We start from the raw sequence: 22338 nt of genomic DNA, 5'->3' as shown, positions 1-22338 counted from the left end.
AACCATAGACGTTTCAGTGAGTCTACGCACTCATCTCGCTCTTCGAGACTCTTTGGTTACAGTTTTTCGTTTCCGGTGAAGAAGGTCAAATGTGTGTGGCGCATGCAGCGAGCTGTAAGTTTTGATTGAGGTTCTATTTAAATTGCAGGTCAGATAATTGGGATCTTCAAAATAATATATTCCCTCGATACTGTAGAGGCTTTCAAATACACTTTCGAAAAGATGCGGACCATGAATTAAATACTCGACAAATCTGCAGAGCCTTGCCACCTAGCTAGTCTAGCTAGCTAGACTAACATAACGTTATCTTGATAATGGCAACACCAAGCGGACAAGCGTCCGTTTCACCCTCGGACCCACCACCGCGTCCTGCTGCTCCGTTATTTGGGAACTGTTGGGGCTGTAGGATTCTCTCTGGTGGTGGTTTGCTCGCGTCCGGAGCCTACGTGTATATGGCCGCCCGGAGAGAGTTGCGCCAAGGTGGACCGACCTCCATGGGATGTATCGCTCAAATCTCTTTCGCTGCGTGTGAGTGTTGATATTTCTTGGTGATTTGAATGACCGGTGTACCAACATAGATACTCAGCATAGGTGGCTAGCCTACTGTATATTGGGAATAATTTGAGTATCGCTGTATCTATAGTGAGGTAGTTGTTCGTCAATCACTAGCCAGCCGTATAGAGTTACTGATTTCTATTTACTGATCTGTGCACCTGGATCTGTGATACGCTACAAAGAAACGTGTATTCGCTTTGTTCTCGGGAATGCATTGATGAAGAATTTGAATATATTAACTTCGTAACACTTGGTTTAGCGTGATACTTTTTCTGGGGATGTATGTACGTGCGGTGCTTTGTAACCAGAAAACTTCATTGTCGACATCAGGTCTGGCTGCTTGGGGAGTCGTGGTGATGGTGGACCCCGTAGGGAAGGCGCGCAGAAAGACGTGAAGGTCGTGTACCACCCCAGATATGCCCCTCAGACTGCCTTGTTTCAACAAAACATCAACCAGAGATGACAAGCAGCAAGTTCCCTCCTGGTTGCCCCAACATAACCTCTTTCTCCCTCTCGAACCAATCTGTAATTAACTCTAACATATCGGGACTTACCTTAGCTCTATGTTGAATAAATTTTGCAAATGAATTGTCACAACTGTCATCATGCCTCAGTTTGTTTGTAAGATTAAGGTGTACCAGCTGTGTGGATGTGACACTGAAATAAAATAATAATATGCTTTTAATCTTTTTTGTTTTGGCTGTAAATAAGGTAAAGTTTTATTGGGTGCTTATTTAAATTATTTGTTCCACCTGTAACTGACATTTTATGCCTGTATATCTGTATGAGTGTGCCCAGTACATGGTGTGTGAAATCATGACATTCAGAATCCTGGACATATTTGACAAAGCCAATTAAATATTTTGTTTTTGATTCTTTTTAATAACTTCATTCTTTTCCTTTTCTGCAGTTTTGGCATACTTTTCTCTGTTCTTTTGCTTCATAAATCAGATCTTCACTTGAGTCTAGTTCACACCATCACTTTGTTTTTGAACCAAGTTGCATTGTTTTACCTATGTCCTAGTGTTTGGTACTGAGTAGGAGGATTGGAGTAGCAGTGGCTATTAAAACCATCTTGTGTTTTCACACTCCTAGCTAGGACAATATTACACTTTCTTGCCATCTAGTTCCTCCATAACAATAAACTAGCTTGGTTTCTGACAGCTCATTTCATATCTCAATATTTTAGCATGCCAGTTGATAAAATCAAATTATGGTGAGTAAAATGACCACATATGTGTAGTATGATAAAAAAACTAAGCAGTGCCTAGTAAAAGTGGCAGTGGCAGTGGCCACGAGAAAGGCGCAGTCCACTGATTTACTCATAACTCAAAACTCAAAAGCTACTATTACTAATCCACAGAAATTCAACTTGGAATAAAACCTGGCCAGGTGTCATTCACTCACAGATTTGTATATTATCTGTCATTGTGCACACTCTATGCAAAAAAAAAAAAAAAATCAAACATTTGTCACAGTTAAGAAAATTCACTGCCCCATCAGACTTTCTTGACGGAATTACGTGGATGCAGAATTCTGCTAAGGAATAGAGGATTTGTAAAGCCCGAGAGGACAAATAACACTTTCAGACTAATTTTCCATGGTTCCTGGAATCTCTTTCTGCTTCTGCTCCCCTTATCTATGATTGAAAAGGGAGATGATGTAACCAAATACACATCATAACCCCATGTTAATCTCTCATATACCTGTATATATATGTCTTGAAAAACCTTCCACTGTTTTAATAGTCTAGTAATCTAGAGTAAACCTTTAGTTAAAAAAAAAGATACTTGTGAAATGCCTTTAAAGTTTTTTGGAGTCCGATTTGCATGATTCCATAGTAATCCACATACGATTTGGGATTTGTGCTGTTTTTCATGCGTTTTGTCACAGTTTGGAAATTAATTCAATCCCTGTAAGTCAGATCAGCAACATCGATGTACTAACTGATTGATCTTCCATGGTTGTCGACATAGGTAACTTGGCTTTCTTGTTATTTGTTTGGGATCATTTCATTCTCTCTGCAATGACCCTTTATAGATGGATACATGAAGTATGACTCGAGATAAGCATTCTAAAGCCATGCTACTGACAGTGTTATAGGACGTCTGTCTCCGTATGTGAGTACATTCATGCATTTGAAATTTCTCTATGGCTCAGCCAAGGACTCTTAATGCTTTATCTCATCGCTAACCGACGCAATCTTGTTTGCATCGCTTCAGCAAATCGTTTGACACTTACAATAACAACGTCGACGCTGTATTACGTCACTATTCAGCGACGAGCCCAGAGAAAGGTATCTGATGGTTTAATTAGCTACTGTACGTTGAATATTTACCTATTAAAATAATTTCTAGAGTTCTATCGATCGTCACAGCTGTAAATTTGTAACCTGAGAAGAAAATCTTGTGGAAGCTGTTTTTACGGCAGTTCATGGTTTACGACAGACGTGCATACCCACGTTGGGGCAACGATGAACGCGAAGCGACACCATAGGTTATGTCGGATAGCTAACTTAGCGAAGGAGTGACCAGACAAATATGGTGCATCGTAAGTAAAATGCTATACTATAGTTAATGACACACATATATTTTGCTTTTCAGCAATGACTTCTTAGCTGGCTAGCTAGCTTACTGGCTGGATTCCTAGTTTGCTGTTTATTGACGTAGCTAGCTATCTGACTGGAGTTGACAAGATGTTGAGATAATTTGCATTGTACTATGTTAATGTCGATGTTTTGCCATAGCATTGGAATGTGTGCAATTGTCATTAAACTTGTTGCAGCAGTAGACTGATACGTATCTAGCAACCTATTGCAGCGTGCAGATTCTTTTTGACTGTCAAGAGAAATTTTAAAATGCTAAAAAGTAATTCAGGAACTTGTAACCTATCAATATATTTGTCTTGGCAGGAATAAGAGTTGTCACTGATACGCTGTCTTATTTCAGATCCTGTGAGAAAGGAGGGATCTTTTTAACGCAATACCAGCTGGGATTTTTTGCTTGCACCATCTGACCGAACTGCCAAACTCAGGAGTGGATAATACCCAAACCTCAAACCGTTTCTTCCAGCTGTGTGCACCCAGGTGTTGCCAAACTGGTTTGACAACAACCTCTGCAAAACAAATCAGCATATCATGAACCTAGTACCGAGACGGAAAATCCCTTCGTCCCTGAGAGCGCTGTTGACGGACATTGGGCCAAGAGATGAACTCCAATACTGCACAGAGGCCAGTGATGCCGAGACTGAGGCTGTGAATGTAGATGGGATCGCACTGCCTGGCAGAGGCGTTGCAAGCCCTGAAGAGCTTCTGTCACCGTCTGGCAAAAAGGACGACAGAGTTTGTGGGCTGTGCTTATCCAAACCTCCATCGTACACCTGTCCGCGATGCAATGTGCCGTACTGCGGCCTGGCATGCTACCGTAGTCCTGCCCACTCCGCTTGCTCTGAGGAGTTCTACAAGGAGTCTGTGATTCAGGAGCTGAAAAGGACTGGGGAAACTGAGGAGGAAGGGAAAAGGAGGATGCAGGAGATTTTAGTGCGGCTGAGAAAGGAGGGGGAGGGGAAGGAGGGAGGGGTAGAAGGGGTTTTGAGAGAGATGGAGGGGGAAGAAGGGGACGGGACACTGGGTAATACACAGGTTTTGGTTCTACTGTCAAGGCTGGCTGAGATCCAGTCATCGGGAGAGGGGGACAGAGAGGAGATAGAAGACATATTAGCTAAACTTAAGGAGATTGGAGAGAAAGATGGAGAGGGTGGGGACATAGAAAAGACACTAGCAAGGCTCAGAGACATGGAAGAGGAAGAAGGAGGGGAGGAGGAAGAGGAGGAGGAGGTGGATTTAGCAGAGAGATTGTCAGGGCTTGATATCAACTGCCTCTCCGAGGAGCAGCTCTGGGACCTGTTGCCCCGCCGGGACAAGGAGAGGTTTGAGGGCCTGGTGAAGGGGGGTACAATAGGGGGGCTGGTGCCCCTGTGGACCCCCTGGTGGGAGACACATGAGGGAGGGCAGGGGGCACTGATAGAGCTGTTGGGGGGGGAGGAGGATGAAGAGGAGCACAAAGTGAACACAAAGCCAGGGGACGGGGATAGCATGGAAGCAGGGGGGCGGGTCAAGGCAAGACAGCTAATAAAAACAGTTGAGGAGGAGGAAAAGGGAGAGGGGGGAAGTCAAAGAAAGAGGACAAGAATCAGGGTGGGAGAAGAGGAGGGAGGACCTACACATCTTGGAAGGCAGAGGACTGATGGAGCTGTCATGGTAGAGGGGAAAAATAAAGATGAGGAGCAGCATAGGGGGGCAGAAGGGAAGGAAGCTTGTGAAAAAGGGGTGGCGTCACAGGCAGAACAGGGCCAGCAGCAGCAGAAGAGGAGGAGAACACCAAAAAAGGAGAGCAAAGTCAAGAGTCCAAGCGCCTCTGTGCCTCATGTGAACAGGAAGATCCCTCCTCTGCAGTCGCTCTCTCCGCAGGCCTCCCCGCTGGTGCGTTACACCCTGGTCAACGCGCTGTACGGCTACACCTTTTCCCTGTCTCTCTTCAACGGCGACCTCTCAGAACCTGACCTGATCCAGGAGTTCTGCCAGGTGGTGCTGGCTGTGTCCGAGGCTCTGAGCTCCAACAGGGTTTTCAGCTCCATACAGGAAGCGCTTGAGGCGGGTATAAAGGGTGTGACAGAGGGCGGGTATTTTGACCGAGAAGACCCAGGTGCCCCGGGCCGGGCTGTGGAGGCCGTGGCCCATGTTTTGACTGGCAGGAGTCAGCAGAACGAAGTGGGCTACTCCCTGGCTGCTTTATCTGAACTCCATGCTGTGTTAAACCAGGCCAGAGGGGCTCTGTCAAAGGAAGGAGACGATGGAGAAACCAGGCGGAGGTTTTTCCTAGCGGCAAAGAAATGCGAGTTCTTGCAGTCTTGGGTGAAAGAGAACGGTCCAGCAGTGAGACTGTTGGCTAGGGGCGTGTGGAGGGAGTACAGGCGGAGGGAGAAGGAGAGGAAGGCTTTGGACAAAGAGAAGAAAGTGGTGGAGGAGAGCAGGAAGAAAGGGAGAGTAAGAGGGAAGGGGACACTGATAGAGGAGATGGACTGAGAGTTTGTTGGCAAAGATGAGCTGCCACTCTGTAGGAGACTGTTGAGGATTGTAGAATTTTTTTGAGGTATGAAGGAAATATATGTGTATGTGTAAAAAAAAAAATAAACCTTGGATTTAAATTCCAGTGTTCTCATTTTTTTTTATTTCATGTCAGTTTTGTTTGTATAAAAGTACCCTTTAGCCAGAAACATCTTTAGTTTCACAATCAGTAAGATGTTTCTTCGTATCCCAAATTTTGCAGCATTACAAATAGTGCAGCATTGTAAATTTTGCAGCATTGTAAATAGTAAGACAACATTACACGAGCAGTGAATATGCTGCAAAAGGACTCCATGTAGGAAAATTAATGTTGGCAATAATAGCACCTTGCCTGTCTATCTAGACATAATGCTCACACAACTCTAGTGGCTGCACGCGCATGCACCATCTTGATGATTGCCAATATCACAAAATTTTTTTGCAATATGCATTAAAAGCAATGGTCCGTACAATGTGAACCAATACAGAAAATATTTCTTTTTTGTTTTGTTTTGAATATCTAGTATACATCTTTAAACTGTGGTCATCTGGCTTACATTAAATGATTCATTAACTACAATATGTATTCCATTTGATTTGTTAAGATTAACATTCCTAATCTAGTTAGAGGCACAAAGTAATGTTGTTTAGTCAGTAATGCTCAGTGATGAGAATATATACAGCGCAACTGCGTAATGGCTTTGATATGGCGTTGATGAGTTAAGGATCAGTATGAGAAAAATGTTGGCATGTGCAGTCAGTGAAGGCTATGTCTTCTGTTTGTGTGCAATACCCTACACCAGTGTAACTGTACTTATAAAGGCCCGACAGGTTTGATCCAGTTTTTTCCTGTTCAGTATAGACACATGTAAAGTAGTACATCATAATAACACAACTTTTGATAGCAAAGCATAACATAAACACTAACAAATTTCATTTCTATTTTTTTTTTTGCTATATGAACACACCTTTGGTGTGAGCTCTTGATTCAGAATCCTCAGCCGGGCTTTGATTGAATCCAGTCAGCATTCGGTAAATGTACTTAGAGTTTCCCTTTTGAATGAAAAGGGAGTGCGGTTGTGTTCCGTGTTTGCAGAACAGCGCGAGCCCTTCGAAGCTCAGTAGACATAAGGGATGATCCTGTAGGGAACTCTGCGGCAGTAGGTGTCCCAGGCCAGCCCGTATTTGGCCCTGCACTGCCTCTCGTCCCGAGCCTCCCGGTGAATCAGCAGGACGGTGAAGTAAATCACGTAGAAGTAGGGCACGAGATGCGTGACCCCTGCGAGAAGGAAGAGAGCGTCAGCAACTCGTCAGCACTGAAATGCAACGTGTGCACAAAGACTTGAACTGTTAAATAACCACACTGTACAATTCAGTAATCCAGGACAAAATAATTCTTCAAGTGTGAGATTTACCACATCCCCACATGTATAGATTTATATTTACATTTATTCATTTGGCAGATGCTTTTATCCAAAACGACTTACAAGTGAGGCAGAGTACAATCACAATATTAGAAGTGCTGCATGACCAAGTTTCAATAGTTGGTCAGACAAGATCAGGGCTACAGTCCATTTCCCCCCTCACTCACCACAGGGTAGTGACCAGGCAGTGGCCATTAGCAAGTCCCCCAGGTAATTAGGGTGACGGACAAGCCCCCACCAGCCTGACACTAAAAGCCGTTTCCCTGTGGCTGTGGCAATGGTCTCCAAACCTATGAGAATTACAGAGAGCACAGGAAAGGGTGAAGGTGTCTTTATTTTCTTTATAACAGCAAAATGAAAATTTAAACTCGTTTGGGGGATCATATTAAGCAATAGGATATTATGTAGGTTCATCTGTACTCCTTCAAAGTAATTTCTGTTAGTACTGTATATGTCATATATAACTGAGCTGCAGGAAATTCAACTGTGGTGGAAAATGGGGCCAAAAAAGTACAGAGAATTCACAAAATCCTTTGGATTAAGGGAGTAGAGATGTTGTAGTTAGTGTCATAGTGTCATCTGGATACTGACCTGCCACACTAGGATGAGTGGGGTCCCGACGGAACTGGTTCTTCTGGGAATTGGACCTACGGAATATATAATACCCAACTCCTATAGAGAGAGAAAGAGTGGGGGGGGGGGGGGGGTTATCTACATGGAACAATCAAATGCCGGTCTGATTCACGAGGACATAATTCAAATAAAATTCTCAATCTGTAATAAGGGATTTTTATTGTTTCTCCTCCTCCTGTTACCATTCAATGCAATGATAGCAGCGGCTCCAGCAGCACTCAGTGATTGTGGATGCACCACCAGGAAGTTGGCCTGCAGGCTGTAGGTGAATGGAACCCAGGCAAGGTCTCCAAATGCCAGCATGAACCCGAAACCATCGTGCACTATATCCATGGTGGTCAACACAGCCTCCTGCAATGACATGCAAGGTCACAAACTGGACCAGCTGGGGAAAGCTGCATACAGGAGCTTTAAATTCATCTCTATGTTTTATAGTGACAAAAATAGGAACAACATACAGGAACCAGTCTAGTTAGATATACCACACACACACACCGCAGGTGGCCTTTACAATTGCTTGGTGCATTTAGTAATCATCAGTAATCATACTAATCCTCTCAAAAAAACAATCAAATCTTCCTTGTTCTTTAGAACCTGTTTTAAATATCATATTTCCTTCCTCTACCTCCCCACCTGCTTATTTTTGTCTCTTCACAAATTAAAACAATCAATTCTCTCATTGTCTGTGAAAACGTCTGTGTATCAAACACTCTACCATTCTCTTTTTCCCCCATTCTCTTCTCTTCCAGCTCACCTCATTCCACAAGGCATCAACCACATAAAGCATCTGGAAGCCATTGACCAGTAGCATGGCAAGGGAGGGGGATTCTCTCAGCTCCACCTCGTTCATTAGCATAGCCAGGTTTATAACGACCTACATGGTGGAACAGTTGACGATTAGAATCTTACGTTTGGACTGTGAGCTGTTTTTCATACATATACAGAGCGGAGAAGATAATATACTGTATAAAATAAAATAACACCCAGTCAATCAACATAGGGCCACAATTGGTTTATGTGGTTTATGAAGTGCATTTAAAAAATTTTGCAAGAAATTACATTACATTACATTCATTTATCAGACACTCTTGTCCAAAGCACCTTCCAGCATGACAACAGAAGTGCAACCATCCAAGTTAAAGGAGCAACAGTGTCAGACCAGACTAATAACACTCCCAGACCAGTGAGTGTGAGAACAATACTATTCAAGCCCTAGCACTTGTGCTAACCTGAAACTAGGCAAGATATTTCGAAAGGTGGCAATGCAAATCATATCACACAGAAATACAGTCTAATAGGCTTCTTTCCAACTGTACTAACCCAGCCCATCAGTCCTGGTCGGAGCTCGCAGAAGTATTTGAGGTCGAAGCTTCCGATGCGTGGGTTCAGTTCACGTCCCATGAAGAAATCATACAGAGGGTTACCTGAAAGCAATGCAAAGAACAGCCAAAACGGTCTCTTACAGAAATTATTATTTAGACATAATTATTTGACGTTTTGCACAATATTTGGTCACACATTTAAGGTCATGGTTTTAAAACAACGCTTGTGACCATAAACATGTACCATTTCAAATACATTTATTTGGTACCACTTAGATGGGGACTAAAGCCACGTCACTGCAAGGGGAATAGGCCAAACACAGGCCACTGAACCTGTGACCTGGAAAGCTATTACTCGGCTGTAATATTCACAAAGTAATAGCTATATGTATTTCCCTCCCAGTCTGCCTTGCTCACCTGTATTCCCCCCAAGAGAAAGGGCATGATTTGGAGCCCAGAATGAGCGGATGTAGAGGTAGAGGGAGAGCAGGAATGACACCCCAACTGTGCAAACGGCCAGGGGCAACAGCAGCTCAAACAGGTACCCAAGGGGCATCCCCATCCACAGGGCCAGTGCCATCAGCACAGCAGTGGCACAGAATGAGTGGAACCCTGGAGAGAGAGAGAGAGAGAGAGAGAGACAGAAACAGCAAAGAGAGATGAATCTGTGCCCGTGCTTTTTGAATACATGAATCACAAATACTGACATTTGGCCAAGACCTGCTAGTTCACCTGTACCGCTCAAAGACAGCAAATACAGAGTTTATTTATATTTTAATAGGATGTTTTTTTTCAGTATATATTCTGGTAAAGCATTTTTTTAAATTCATATTGCATTCGTTATGTTTTATTGAACATCTTTGTTGACGTGCATGTTTATGCACATGTTTCAGTTGCAATGCCAGCAGAATAATTTTGAATTTTGAAATCAGAACTTTTAGTGAATATATTTCAATATACCAATGCTTCCACTTTCCAGAATTTTCTCCCCTAATCTAAATTTTCCCTCCCACCTTTGGCCAGATGTTTATTCAGATTTACTACAGTGTATTCCGACCCCTCCACCAACGTTACCATTGATAGGGTACTTGAGTCTGGATCCATCCCTTAGCACCATCCCTTCAGCCACCTACAGATGGAAAAACCAGGCAGACCGTGTCAGACAGGGACAGTCTGTGGCAATATTGAAAATAAGAACTTCAGACACATCCAGACTCTACCAAGACATCCATATCCTCATATGTAATCCAGAGGTGGTATAAGCAGCATAATTCATCAACTGTTCAAGAGTTTTATAGCTGATGTGAATATTCTTGTGTGTCTTGTGTGGCAGCAGTGTGGTGTCGTGATGAGGAGCAGGGCTTGCAACTCAACAACTGCCTGTTTTATTCCCCGCTGGGGCACTGCTGTTGTACCCTTGGGCAAGACACTTAATCTGATTTGCTTCAGTAAATATGGATAACATGTAAAAATAATAACCTATGTAAGTCTGGATAACTCTGGATAAGAGCATCAGCTAAGTGCCTAAATGTAAGTCTGTTCTATACATGTACAAGTGGCAACAAATCAATAATCACACTGAAATGCTGAAAACACTGGGACCAGTTCAACATGGACTTTTTCTTGAGTGGGTTTAGCAAGGACTCAAAACGGTTTGTCTTTTCTACAGCAACAGACAATACACAAATGGTTATTTATTTTTATTTTTTTAAAAAAGCCCTCTCACCTTTCCCACAGGTAGCAGGTAGAGAAAAGTCTGCAGGGCCAGCCACCCCAGCAGCAAGGTGGGGGCCAGAGGGTGCCATAGCTGGGCTGTGGGGGGCAGGGGAGGGGGCCACTGGAGCAGGCTGGCTCCCGGGGAACGGCACACACAGAGCAGGTAGAGCACGGTTAGCGGCAGGAACACTGGGATACAGGAGGCACCTGCAGGAGGGTAGTGAAACAGTAAAAAGGACAAAAGAAGGGTGGAGAAACATTTGTTGAGCAGATGGAAGCAGAAAAAAGAGGAAAGATGAAGACAAGGAATGAATTGTAACAGTACAGTACAGACCAAAATGAAACAATGCTGACGTCTTCGAAAACAGCATGTATCAGTTTATATCACATGAGTATACTTGAGACTGTGAAAGAATGCCCTTTCTTTCCCTTGTCCACCCTTAAAACATGTACTGCAGTATAACTATCAATGACTCAACCATTGATTATATATATAAGAAAAACTAATTTCATTGTTTATCGGTAAAACGCTGTTCGTACGATAAAGTATTTAATAACGGGGGGAAACGAAGGTATTCGCAATGGCGTGCATCCAGACTTTGTCCATTGAACTCTGACCCTCTCCTTTTCTATGCTTACACAACACACGTCACAAGAAATATGGTACAATCCAGGTGCTATTGGTCATATACCCTAATTTTTCTACAAGCTTATACTGCTAAAAGTCATTTCCAAAATTTCCAACACGCGCATTGGCCCACAGGCAGACTGACACTCACGCTCACAGAGCTGTCTTACCCAGAGTCCCTCCGAATTCCCTCTCAACAGCGTGCGTCGGTCTGCGTTTATCCAGCTTCATGTCTGTCTCCTGCGATCACCAAGAGAACAGGAGCAGAGATGGGGAAAGTGGTGAGTGTGAGGATGTTGCAAACACAGAACGCGACGAGGGACATTTAGTTTACCTGTCTTTTAGTTTAGTCTGAATTGCAGTTACGGCGGTACAGTAAAATTATAGCAAAAAAAGATGCGCAGAATTATAACATACAGTAGTATAAAACAGAGAACAGTACTATCTTGTTAGGTATATAGAACAAATAAAGCCATAATACTACGTGATCAAAAGACGTAACAGCGTACGCCATTGTATCTGGCAAGACTGATGCTATAACTGTCGTAATAATATACGAAATTTCATACACGGACAGTTTAAATTATTCATTCTTTCAAGTCTTCATTTATTTAAAAAAACATTTCGTAATACACTGCTGAGGAAAATCAAGAATTTGACCTAAATCGTTAGAATATTCTGTATGAAATACTAAAATATCACGCTAATTCAGTCTAAAGATTCTGAATTTTGTTACCAATATTCACAATAATTTGTACTCACTGGTAGCTACAACGCACGCATCCACCGATACATTAAAACCCAGGCAACGCTGCTAGTGAATGGCTGATTCATACGCGTGCGCAGTACCGCCCCTGGTTCGTCCCCACGCCTGTTGTGAAACATCGCTAAACCAATCAGTTCAGGAAGCTGTCATCAGAAGACGATGGGGAGGGCAGGCTCGGGCCAATCCACACTCAAGAGGAGGGTAGACTCACCAAATCATTTGATAGAAAAAAGTGACAGTTTTGTCCAGGAAGTTTGCTTCTGCTTCGCTGCTGCCTTGTGTCACACACCCCCTTTGCATTTGAGTGGCAGGGCAGCATGTAACCATCAGATATACTTTACACTCATCGTTACGTGTCGAAAATTACAGATCTGCAACTTTTATCCAAGATGCATACATTATGACAGTTGTGTTGCCTTATGGAACTGGATGACTCTCGTATGAGTGAATATCATTTTTATGAATGAATATGCAAAAGCGTACATCACTAACAGTTACGTTTTCAATACAGAATTTGCCTGCAGAAATTGAATAACTCAAATTAACTTTCAACAGTAATACAATCGCTTTATTTGTTAAATCATACAGATTGAGCAAGTGCTACACAATCACAATACAATCAGAACCTTATATTCATTTTTAATTAAACAATAAGATGTGCAAATAGAAACAGAATGGTATTAGTTAAGTGTATTGATAATTACTGAAGAGGGTGATTATTATATTCTTGAAGTCAATTTTTCCCCCGAATCGGTCATTCACAGCATTGGTTGTACCTTGAGGACCTCATTTAACTGATTAAATTACCACTGGTCATCTTAAATTCCTTATAGGCTAATAAAGCCCAACCCCCACCCATGTAGTGACTTGATGTCTCCAAATGCTGACCCACAGTCTATCTCCTGGCCTACATTCATAAGGCCAAGCACCACAACATGTGTCACAAAGAGGCCGACAGGAGCTTGTCAAATGCACTTTAAAGTATTAAACTCTGGACACTGCCCTCTCTATGAAATGTCTTGTGGTGCTCTGCCTTACTGAACGCTGCCTGGTCCTGTCCTTCTCTTTGGCCATCTTAAACCACACCGCTGCAATCCACATGCAGCCTCCCATCCCCTACAAACCTCCCCCCCATCTCACATCTCAAGACCCCTCTCCTGCAGTGAACCCTCTGAATCCCTGACTACACACCGTTATCCAAATGGTCGGAGATCTCCCACACCCCGCTTCAGAGTTGAACCGTCAGTGAGTGCCTGAGTCCTGCAGCTACCCCCTCTCACAGATCACTTCAATGACGCTCTGCTCCATGGGGGCGGGGTCCAGGCAGCGGTGGGCGGCGCTGCCCACGATCTCGTCCAGCAGGAAGTGCACCAGGTTCTCGTCGGACACGAAGCGCCACAGGTACATCTGCAGGTAGTGGCAGTCCACCTGGATCTGCTGCAGCCCGTAGCGGCCGAAGGTCCGCAGTCGCACACACTCCAGGAACGTTTTGAGGCTGATCTTGATGATCCCTGTCAGGACCGAGACCTGCGGGAGAGAGACACGGTGCAAGAAGGAAGGTCACTATGCTGAAGGCTTTGGAGGGAGCCAAGAAGCGGGTTGTGCATATTTCCTGGAATGGAGAGAATGTAAAGGATAACTAGATGTTTTTTTAAAACAGTAAGCAAGTGAAAGTGAAACAAAGGGCTGACATTTACTGTTGACAAACTATACTGCCTTTCCCAAGGGCCTCTATAAAGTTTCACTGACTTCTGCATGCACTCACATTTCACAGGACTAAAAAGTCATCTGTTCACATTTAAATATCCCACATGTTTACTCAGGAACAAGTACTGAGTGGCACACAGAAAACATAGGAGTCTCTTCAACTGTCTGCAACAAGCTCAGCACATCCCATGGATCAAGTGATGAGCAAGATTAAATTTCAATATCAAAGAAAAAAGCCAGACAAATTGGATGATGAGAAGTCAATACTTACAACCTGATCTTTCTATATAATATAATAATAGCCTCCATGTCCAAGCACCTCAACCAGAAGGCATTTGCCTGGAAAATGCTGCTCACTTAATTTTGCTTTTCACTTACTCTGGTGACAAATACATCAATGATGACCACCCAATATGTATGTCATTTGGGATCTTACAGCCGGCTAATCTGTGCATAGCTTTAGGCAACAGTTAGCTGATCAAACCTCACCTTGTTGAACTCCACAGGACTGAAGATGTCAATCCTCTCAGAGAAGAGTTTATGGATGTTACTGAGCAGGTTGGTGTCCATTGGAGCACTGTGAGAGACCGCAAACACACATCAGCTGACAGATGGACAAGACCAAAGAGACAGGCCAAGCAACAGACCTCATTTCAACCAGCCCAGTCAAACCGAGCAAACTATGCCATGTTAAAAACATGTTAAGTAATGTGATCCTTTGTGTAATGGCTCTGTAGCTGCAGTTTGCCTTACCTGGGTGTGTAGCTGGGGGCATACCGGGCTTGCTGTCTGGAGCTGCTATAGACAGAGAAGGTCCTCTTGCTGGAGTCACTGCTGTGGGCCTTTCTAACACCCTCCTCATATAGCAAGCCCACCTGAGAGAGGGAAGGGGGATACACTTCATGTGGTGATGAATGATTACAGAGAACTACTGAGAAAATGTAGTCGAAGTGTTTAGACGTTAATGCACGTTTTATGGTGTTGAGCACATGTGAGGCAACATTGGTTAAGCCCTCTCTGGCTTGGGAGGAAGGACTGAATGCAAGCAACTGGGACAGGCTGACATACAATAGTTATAGATAATGTGTGAGGTATATAACTGTATGAAATGCACCAGTGATCTTCACCCTAACCTTCCCATCTATAAATTACTGTAAATTAATTAAATTACTATAAATTAACAACTACCTTATTTGTATCTCTGGAAAAAAACGACTTATCCGTTCCCGGGTAATGAAACATGCTTGGTATAATCTACATTAGGTCATTAGATGTAACTTGTGTATATACATGAGTGCTGTCTATAGGACCATTACTTTACTCGTGACAACGCGGGAGGGGGCAGTACCTGTACATCAATGGAGGTGGTGTCCTCCACCACCCTCTTCATAACTGCACGTACGTTGCGTGGCTCGATGGTGTTGACCCAGTCCCTCGTTTCCACGCTCTTCCTCAGCATTTGCGAGATGATCAGGCCCTGGACCTGCTCGCCACAGCCACAGAGTTCACACACCTCAGCTTCATCTTCATAGCAAACTCACATTCAGATCACGGCCATATTAAATATCAGCATCCAAAGGAACACAAATAAGTAATTTTATAAGCAGTGAGTAGTTAATGTTTCAGTTTCTTCTTTCATAAACAGATTACTCCAGATCAAGACAAATACAACCTCTAGTAAACCGAGGGACTGTTAAATTTGGCCTGTATTACACCGAGGTTCCAGTCAAACAGAAAAGTGAAAGCGAATCTTCGGGTCCTTTTGAGGAACTCCTGAGTACCAGCAGCAGGAGGGGGTAAAACGCAGACAAGCAAGTGTACCTTGACATAGTGATTAAGCAGCTTCTGTGCAGCCTCGCGGGCCTCCGCGCACAAAGCCGTAACCGCAGTCACCGGGTTGTGGTGCTGACACAAAGAGAGAGAGAGATATTTCTCAGTATGTTCTTGCATCAGCGTGTCAATTCAGTATTACACGTGTCACGTACAAAAACACTGCCATAATCTACATGTACAGTATTTAGATGGCAGATGTGTACTCCGTCTGACTTGTAAGTCTCTTTGGATAAAAGCGTCTGCCAAACGAATAAATGTAAATGTGAATGCGCTCCAGCATACCCAGGCTTCCTCACTTTTCATTCAGCAACTGAGGACGGACTGCAATGCGAGCTGACTTAACATCTAAACAATAATCAAACTAAAATTAGCAAACTAAAAATCCAGAAAAATCCAGGTCCACCACCAGCACTGGACCTTGGCTGTCACTGTCCCAACTCCCCATCCTTGCAAGTACCTGCACGAGGAACTGTTCGTCCGTGAGGGTGAGGATGTAGGAGATGGTGGAGGTCTCGTAGTCCAGGCAGAGACGGGACAGCAGCAGCAGCAGGGCAGGGGGCGTGGTGCCGCCCCTGTCCCCAGCGCTCTCGCAGAACTGACGTGAAGACTGGCACACAAACTTGATGAAGCTCACCACTAGGCCCTCTCGTACGCCCTCACTGCAGAACTCTCCCTGAGGGACAGAGGAAGCACAAGCGTTATACTGGAGAATGAATACACTGCTATGTGCCGCTACGTGGCATGGCAGTATAGCATAGTGGTAAGGATCAGGACTTGTAACCGAAAGGTTGCCGGTTCGATTCCCCACTGGTGCACTGAGGTTTCACCCCTGGGCAAGGTACTTTTAACCCAGAATTGCCTCAGTAAATATCCAGCTGTATAAATGGATAACATGTAAAAATTGTAACCTATCTAATTTGCTCTGGATAAGAGCATCTCCGAGACGCCACTAATGTGCAATGTGAAAAAAGATGACAATGAATGTACACTTACATGCATGAAACCTGTGCATGCGCACAAGCACACCGGAAAATGCAAACAGGGACAGGCACAGTCATTCACACGTATGTATGATCTAAGCTCACCTTGAAATAAGGTTTGTTAGAGAAGGTGATGTCCTTTGCTGTAAAGAGATGGACGGATGCCAGGACCGACTTGATCTGGTTCAGAATGGAGGCGGACAGGGAGGACAGTAGGTCCGGGAGGCTAGGGGGAGCATCCTTCACAGAGGCGGCTCCTGCCAGGAGACCCCCGGAACCCGCAACACCTGCCCCGCCCACAGAGAGCCGGGGAGCTGCCAGGGCCTGCCTCACATCGGTCAGGCTGTCCATGTAGAAGCTCTGCAAGGCAGCGAGGTACTGCCTGATCCTTTCCCTGGCAGCCCGCACCACGATCTCAGTCCCCTGGCTCGGCACGGGAGACCCGGGAAGCAGCTTAGACACCGCCTGGAGCCTGCGATGGAAGCGGTCCAAAGCTCGCACCAGCAAAGAGTTATCTCCCACCCCTTTCTCCTCCTGGATCCTGCGCTCCACCAGCGTGAAGTATCGGGCGGCCAGGGCATCAACAAAGCTGTGGAGCTTGCCGCTAGCCATCTGAGGGATATTTTTGGAGGCCAAGTCACCCTCTTGTGGACGGTTGATGAACAGTTCCTGATAAGAGGCGATAACCAGACAGAGGCTGCTGACAAATTCATTGCATCCCCTGTCGATGAATTCTAAAATATCAGTCCTAGTGGAGGGGGAAAGTATCGGGGTGGATGTGGGCTGGGGAGAGGCAGCTGGACCTTCATCAGTGGGTGTAGTTGGGGGCTTGCAGACAGAAGTACCAGCAGGGTCTATTGTTGCCATTGGTCCAGACACAGACACAGGTTCTCGCAACTCCGCCTCCAGCCCCAAAAGATCCGTCTCCAGTCTGGACTGGGCGTGGCTGAGGAATTTGTCACAGAGTTCCTCTGCGGGCTCATCCAGCTGTAGCAGCAGCTCCACGCACTCGGACAAGTCCTTTGCACTCGAACCCCCATCCCTACTGACACACATACAGACACAAAGGATATAGACAAGAAAACACAGACTGTCACCGTCAGACTTTCATTATGGGTCTGAGTTTGAAGCAGAACGACAGGCTCAGAACCTATTCTCACTTCTGTGATAAGAAGCAGCCGGGTGTATGAGTGAGCTATGTTCATGCATGTGTTTATCACCATGTCACTAGCCAACTGCATGGCCATTTCCCAATACACCCTCCATAATTATGCATGCAAACCTCAGTTCTTTTTTGTAACACTGGGCTTTTGAAACACAGTTGTTGACTTTCATAGCAAGACTGTCACAGAAGATCTGCGGCAGAGGGTTTTTTGACAGCATCTCCACTGCACAGTGGACAAAAGGAAAATCACAAGCTCATCCACCCGTTCGTTTTTTTTGCTTATTTTGTCGATGTTACAAGCTGTGTTAAAACAAAGAGGGACTGTATATAGGCTGAGAGCAAAATTTCCTCTCAACCATGACTATGTAACTATGACACTTAGAACAAAATGTGACTTTGAGCACCAACAATATCCCTAGTCATCTGCACAAATCACTTCCCTCCAACGATCAAAACAAGCACATGGTAGCAGTGTGGTATAAGTGGTAAGGAGCAGGACTTATAACCCAATGGTTGCTGGTTCAGCTCTCTGATGGGGCACTACTGCTGTACCCTTGGCTCTTAACCCAAAAATACCTGCGTAGAAGAATAACGTGTAACAATTGTAAGCTATGTTGCTCTGTGGAAGAGCGTCTCCGAAGTGACCGCTCTGTTGCTCTGACCTGAACTTCTGCCGCAGTTGCTGGGCCAGCTGGTCCATGATGGCGTGGCAGTCGTCCTGGATGCCGCGGAAGGAGGGCATGTGACTGTACTGCTGCAGCACACAGCGGGCGCGGCGGTGGGAGCTGACCGCCTGGGCGTACGCCTGGAGCTCCAGGCACTTGTTCAGCCTGGCCGGCAGCTCGAAGAGGAACTGCAGTTTCCGTAGGAGGGTGTGAACCCCTGAGGAACGGGAGCGGGAGAGACGGAGAAAGGCAGGGACAGGGAGACGAGACAGAGCCGTTTGAGAATCAACAGTACTTCTACACGTGTGTCTTGCGTGCGTGGAGACTGAGGGTCTTGTTTGTGTGGGGAAAGGGGTGAGTGAGAATGAAGGACAACGTCACACGGCTTGTGAAAGAACAATGGATGTCACGGAATTACACAGCTTGGTGCACTCTTGGACACAGTGAGACAATTTGATTGTTCTTTAATTATGACTCTAACTGGAACTTATTCTTACAGCGAGCAGTCCAGCAGTACAATCGAGAATGACGTCCTAGCCAATGAAATTTGACCACAGAGGGAAACGGTGTTTCAAGGGTTAACATCTTGGAGAGCTGAGTTTGACTTATACACAGTGTAAGAGGTAGAGAGAAGGAGAGATAGAGAGGAAGACTCAAGGGAGAGTTGCTGTGCTCACGTACCTGACAGCTTGGTAATCTGTGCATGCTGGTCCTGCAAAGTTCCACTGATTCGTGCACTGAATTCAGTTATAGCTGCCATGTTGGTGGACAGACAGTCCATCTCATCCTCCATCTTCTTGAAGTCATTCTTCATTTTTCTTATTGTGTCTATGGGAAGTGAGAACAGGCAGAGATTATAACTGATTGCTATCACTGGATCGTGGTTATTATGTCACCGTAACATAATCAAGCAAACAAAATGTACCCAAAGCGACACAGAATGCACAGTTAAAGTAATAATGTGAGGCTGCAGTATTAAAGGATGCACTGCGAAAACAGACCAGTACACTGGAGAATAACAGATACTCTCTGTTACCCCCCCCTTCACCATCACCCTTTCTGACCTGTAGCGGAGATGAACTTGTTGTAATTCTCATACACCAGTGTCTGCATGTCACTGTCCAGGGATCGGATTTGCTTCACCATGCAGCTCTCCTGGTCCATCAGCTCAGCCAAGGAACACTCCTTTCTTAGCTAGGAAATAACATTTTTTTTTCATTTAACTATGTTCTACTGTAATTGCTGTTGATGTATTAATAAAATACATTTACTGAGTTAACCATTTTGTTAATCATTTTGTTGACATTTCAGCTCTTAACCACCTGCCTCAAACTGATTCAAAACTGATATTTGTGTAACAGCCAATTTACATATTTCTATCGTCATTCCACATCTAGGACAGAATTAATTGCTGCCAAGTGAGCGGACTACATGTCATGACGTCCGGATCTGACAAGTCAGTGGTGGGGAAAAATGTATCCATCCCTAGATGCTATTGCTTGTTCACTGCTAGCTGTTAGGTCACTAACTACGTGACACCATATGAACCAGTAACAGTTAGCCAGCTAGCCTTGAGCCTAGCTAGCCTAAAGCCTCCTAGCTTTAAGTGGAAGTTAAGATATAGCCTATTTGCTACATTAAACAAGAGTTTTAGCTAGCGAGCTAGCTATCCTCAATGACAAGGAACCATGTTATTTAGCCAGCTGGCTGGCTAGCTAGCTCATATCTGACAGCAGTGTCGACGCTTCATTCAGTCACCTAACGTTGCAATGAAATCGTTGCAATATAAACAAAAGTCCAAAAGACCATTTAAATATAGCATCGGCTTCAATGTGCACGGTAAACACCTTTGTGCTTTGTTTACCTTATTGAGATACACCTCAGGATCGAAATGCGGCCCATTTATGTCACACGGATCCAGCGATTCAGTTTGATCGGACTTCCCTTCCTCGTTCAACCCATAATAGAGCTTCAGCATACCGTGGACCCTTCTTTTACGCCCTGCCTCGGTGTCCGGTGGGGCAGTAGCAGCCGAGGCACTGAGGTCCGCATCCATTTCGATCAGATATTGTGGGTAAAAATCCCAGTGAGGTCAGGGACACCGACGGAAAAAACCGTTTGTGTGTACAACTACCTCAGTGCGGAAAAGAGTCGATTTGCGTTGACACAGTTACCGTACTCTCTCGAATACATCCGCACTTCGCGGCAGCATGTCGATTTAGGAGGACACTAAAAATTTCAGACCTGGGCTGTTGAGGGCGAACCGCTGCTTAACGGTGACCATTACAGCTAATAGATTTAATTCAGCAGCCGCATGATATTGCTATGATCAGTTGCGCAGTTGCATCGGATGACACGATTGGCAAAACGAATAGAAGGACCTATCCAGACGATGTATCACTAGATCTGCGCAGCATCACATCCAACGTATAAACTTCATTTCCGGGTTACCTCTTCCCATTGATGATAGTTCATGATTTATTTACGTATGCCTATCTTGTTTTAAAATAAAACATTTCAAGGCAGTAGTGTGGCATAGCAGTCATGGAGCCGGACCTGTACGAGGAAGGTATCTGACGCCTAGAGGGATACTCAGTTGTACCCTCCAGGAAGGTACTTGACAAGAATTGCTTCAGTGTAATTGCAAAATATGTACAATGTAAGCTGTCACCATGTGCAAAGGGATGTGCTAACTACTGATAAAATAACAGAGGAGTATTTAAACAAGAAAGATGTCAGCTAAAAGGCATCTGTGATATTTGTGTGTATGTCAGAGTCATTTGATTTGAGAACTGCTCCACAAACATGGTAGGCACATCACAAATTCATGTGCAGCCAGGATTACCCTATGAACCCAGTATTTTTGACTGCTGGAAGATTGTCAATGGCAGGGCAAACACCCATAATCTATCAAAATGTCTGTTTCTTATTTTGGAAAAGACCACAAAAGATGAAAATTTAATCTCATTGTACCAGGGTTTCTAAAGTTGTTGTAGATCCTAGCATGCGTCTGTCTCTGTAATAAGATTTATCCTATATATGAATCTACCATTAAAAGGAACATCACCAATCAGGAAGACACTGCTTCTTTTGGCTGAAATATTATAGGGTGAAATATTTCCAGAAACAGTTCTGGTTTGCATCCACCTCCAAGAGGTCAAGCCTGGCCAAGCAGCAGCACACATAGTCATACACATTTACATTATGGCAGCTATGCAATTACAGTGGCAACGCTTACAACAAATGATCTTAAGACAAGTTAATTTGCACCATAATGCACACTAGTACTGAAATTACAGCTTATGATATGCCATTCTATCACCTCCTAATGCTGCTCTGAATAAAAAAAGCAATTCAAATTTAAGGCAGCTATGTATTTGCACATGGTCAGGTGGTCTGAAATAATACTCACCCCACACACCCCACACACCCCACACATCTTAGTGGTTATGTAGAGAAAAAAAGGACTATTTTTAGGCAGGCGCCTTCATGCCACTTGTACTTTCAAGTAATTGCTCACAAGAAATTCCCTCAGTGGCTCACTCTGGAAAATTAAGAATACTGGAAAAAAAATTTGATTTAAGAATTAGAGCAAAAGGGGCCACAGTCTCATTGCATCCAAGAATCATGTCATTACATCATTGGCATTTAGCAGATGCTGTTATGCAGAACGACTTACATGAGTTATAGTTTTTTCTTCTTACAATATTATCCATTTATAAAGCTGCATATTTACTGAGGCAATCGCGGGTTAAGTACCTTGCCCAAGGGTACAGCAGCAGTGCCCGGGTAGGGAATTGAACTGAAAACCTTTTACAAGTCCTGCTCTTTAACCATTAT

The 22338-nt window shown here is 44.3% G+C and overlaps 3 protein-coding genes across 3 annotated transcripts; 1 reads left to right on the top strand and 2 right to left on the bottom strand.

Annotated features, from left to right (window-relative positions):
• The first annotated feature begins 2857 nt into the window (after positions 1-2857).
• Positions 2858-5670, top strand: znhit2 (zinc finger, HIT-type containing 2). Its single transcript, XM_036525250.1, has 2 exons — positions 2858-3105; positions 3504-5670. The coding sequence occupies exon 2, from the start codon at positions 3692-3694 to the stop codon at positions 5636-5638; it is 1947 nt and encodes a 648-aa protein (XP_036381143.1). The 5' UTR covers positions 2858-3105; positions 3504-3691; the 3' UTR covers positions 5639-5670.
• Positions 5671-6665: 995 nt separating this feature from the next.
• On the bottom strand, positions 6666-13261 carry tm7sf2 (transmembrane 7 superfamily member 2). The gene is made up of 11 exons (XM_036523908.1): positions 13187-13261; positions 11553-11622; positions 10765-10961; positions 10113-10167; positions 9456-9650; positions 9037-9140; positions 8471-8590; positions 7899-8067; positions 7675-7755; positions 7251-7373; positions 6666-6938 (listed from the first exon to the last, which is right to left on the bottom strand). The coding sequence occupies exons 1-11, from the start codon at positions 13259-13261 to the stop codon at positions 6778-6780; spliced, it is 1350 nt and encodes a 449-aa protein (XP_036379801.1). The 3' UTR covers positions 6666-6777.
• vps51 (VPS51 subunit of GARP complex) lies at positions 12821-20737 on the bottom strand. The gene is made up of 11 exons (XM_036524686.1): positions 20363-20737; positions 19563-19692; positions 19180-19326; positions 18496-18715; positions 16774-17710; positions 16146-16361; positions 15677-15760; positions 15204-15338; positions 14609-14730; positions 14345-14432; positions 12821-13675 (listed from the first exon to the last, which is right to left on the bottom strand). Exons 1-11 carry the CDS (start codon positions 20552-20554, stop codon positions 13415-13417), a joined length of 2532 nt encoding a protein of 843 aa, XP_036380579.1. The 5' UTR covers positions 20555-20737; the 3' UTR covers positions 12821-13414.
• Positions 20738-22338: the final 1601 nt, after the last annotated feature.

This window comes from Megalops cyprinoides, chromosome 3 (assembly GCF_013368585.1).
Source record: "Megalops cyprinoides isolate fMegCyp1 chromosome 3, fMegCyp1.pri, whole genome shotgun sequence".
Lineage (NCBI taxonomy): Eukaryota > Metazoa > Chordata > Actinopteri > Elopiformes > Megalopidae > Megalops > Megalops cyprinoides.
The sequence above is the reverse complement of the archived record's forward strand: the minus strand, read 5'-3'. Positions and strand labels throughout refer to the sequence as shown.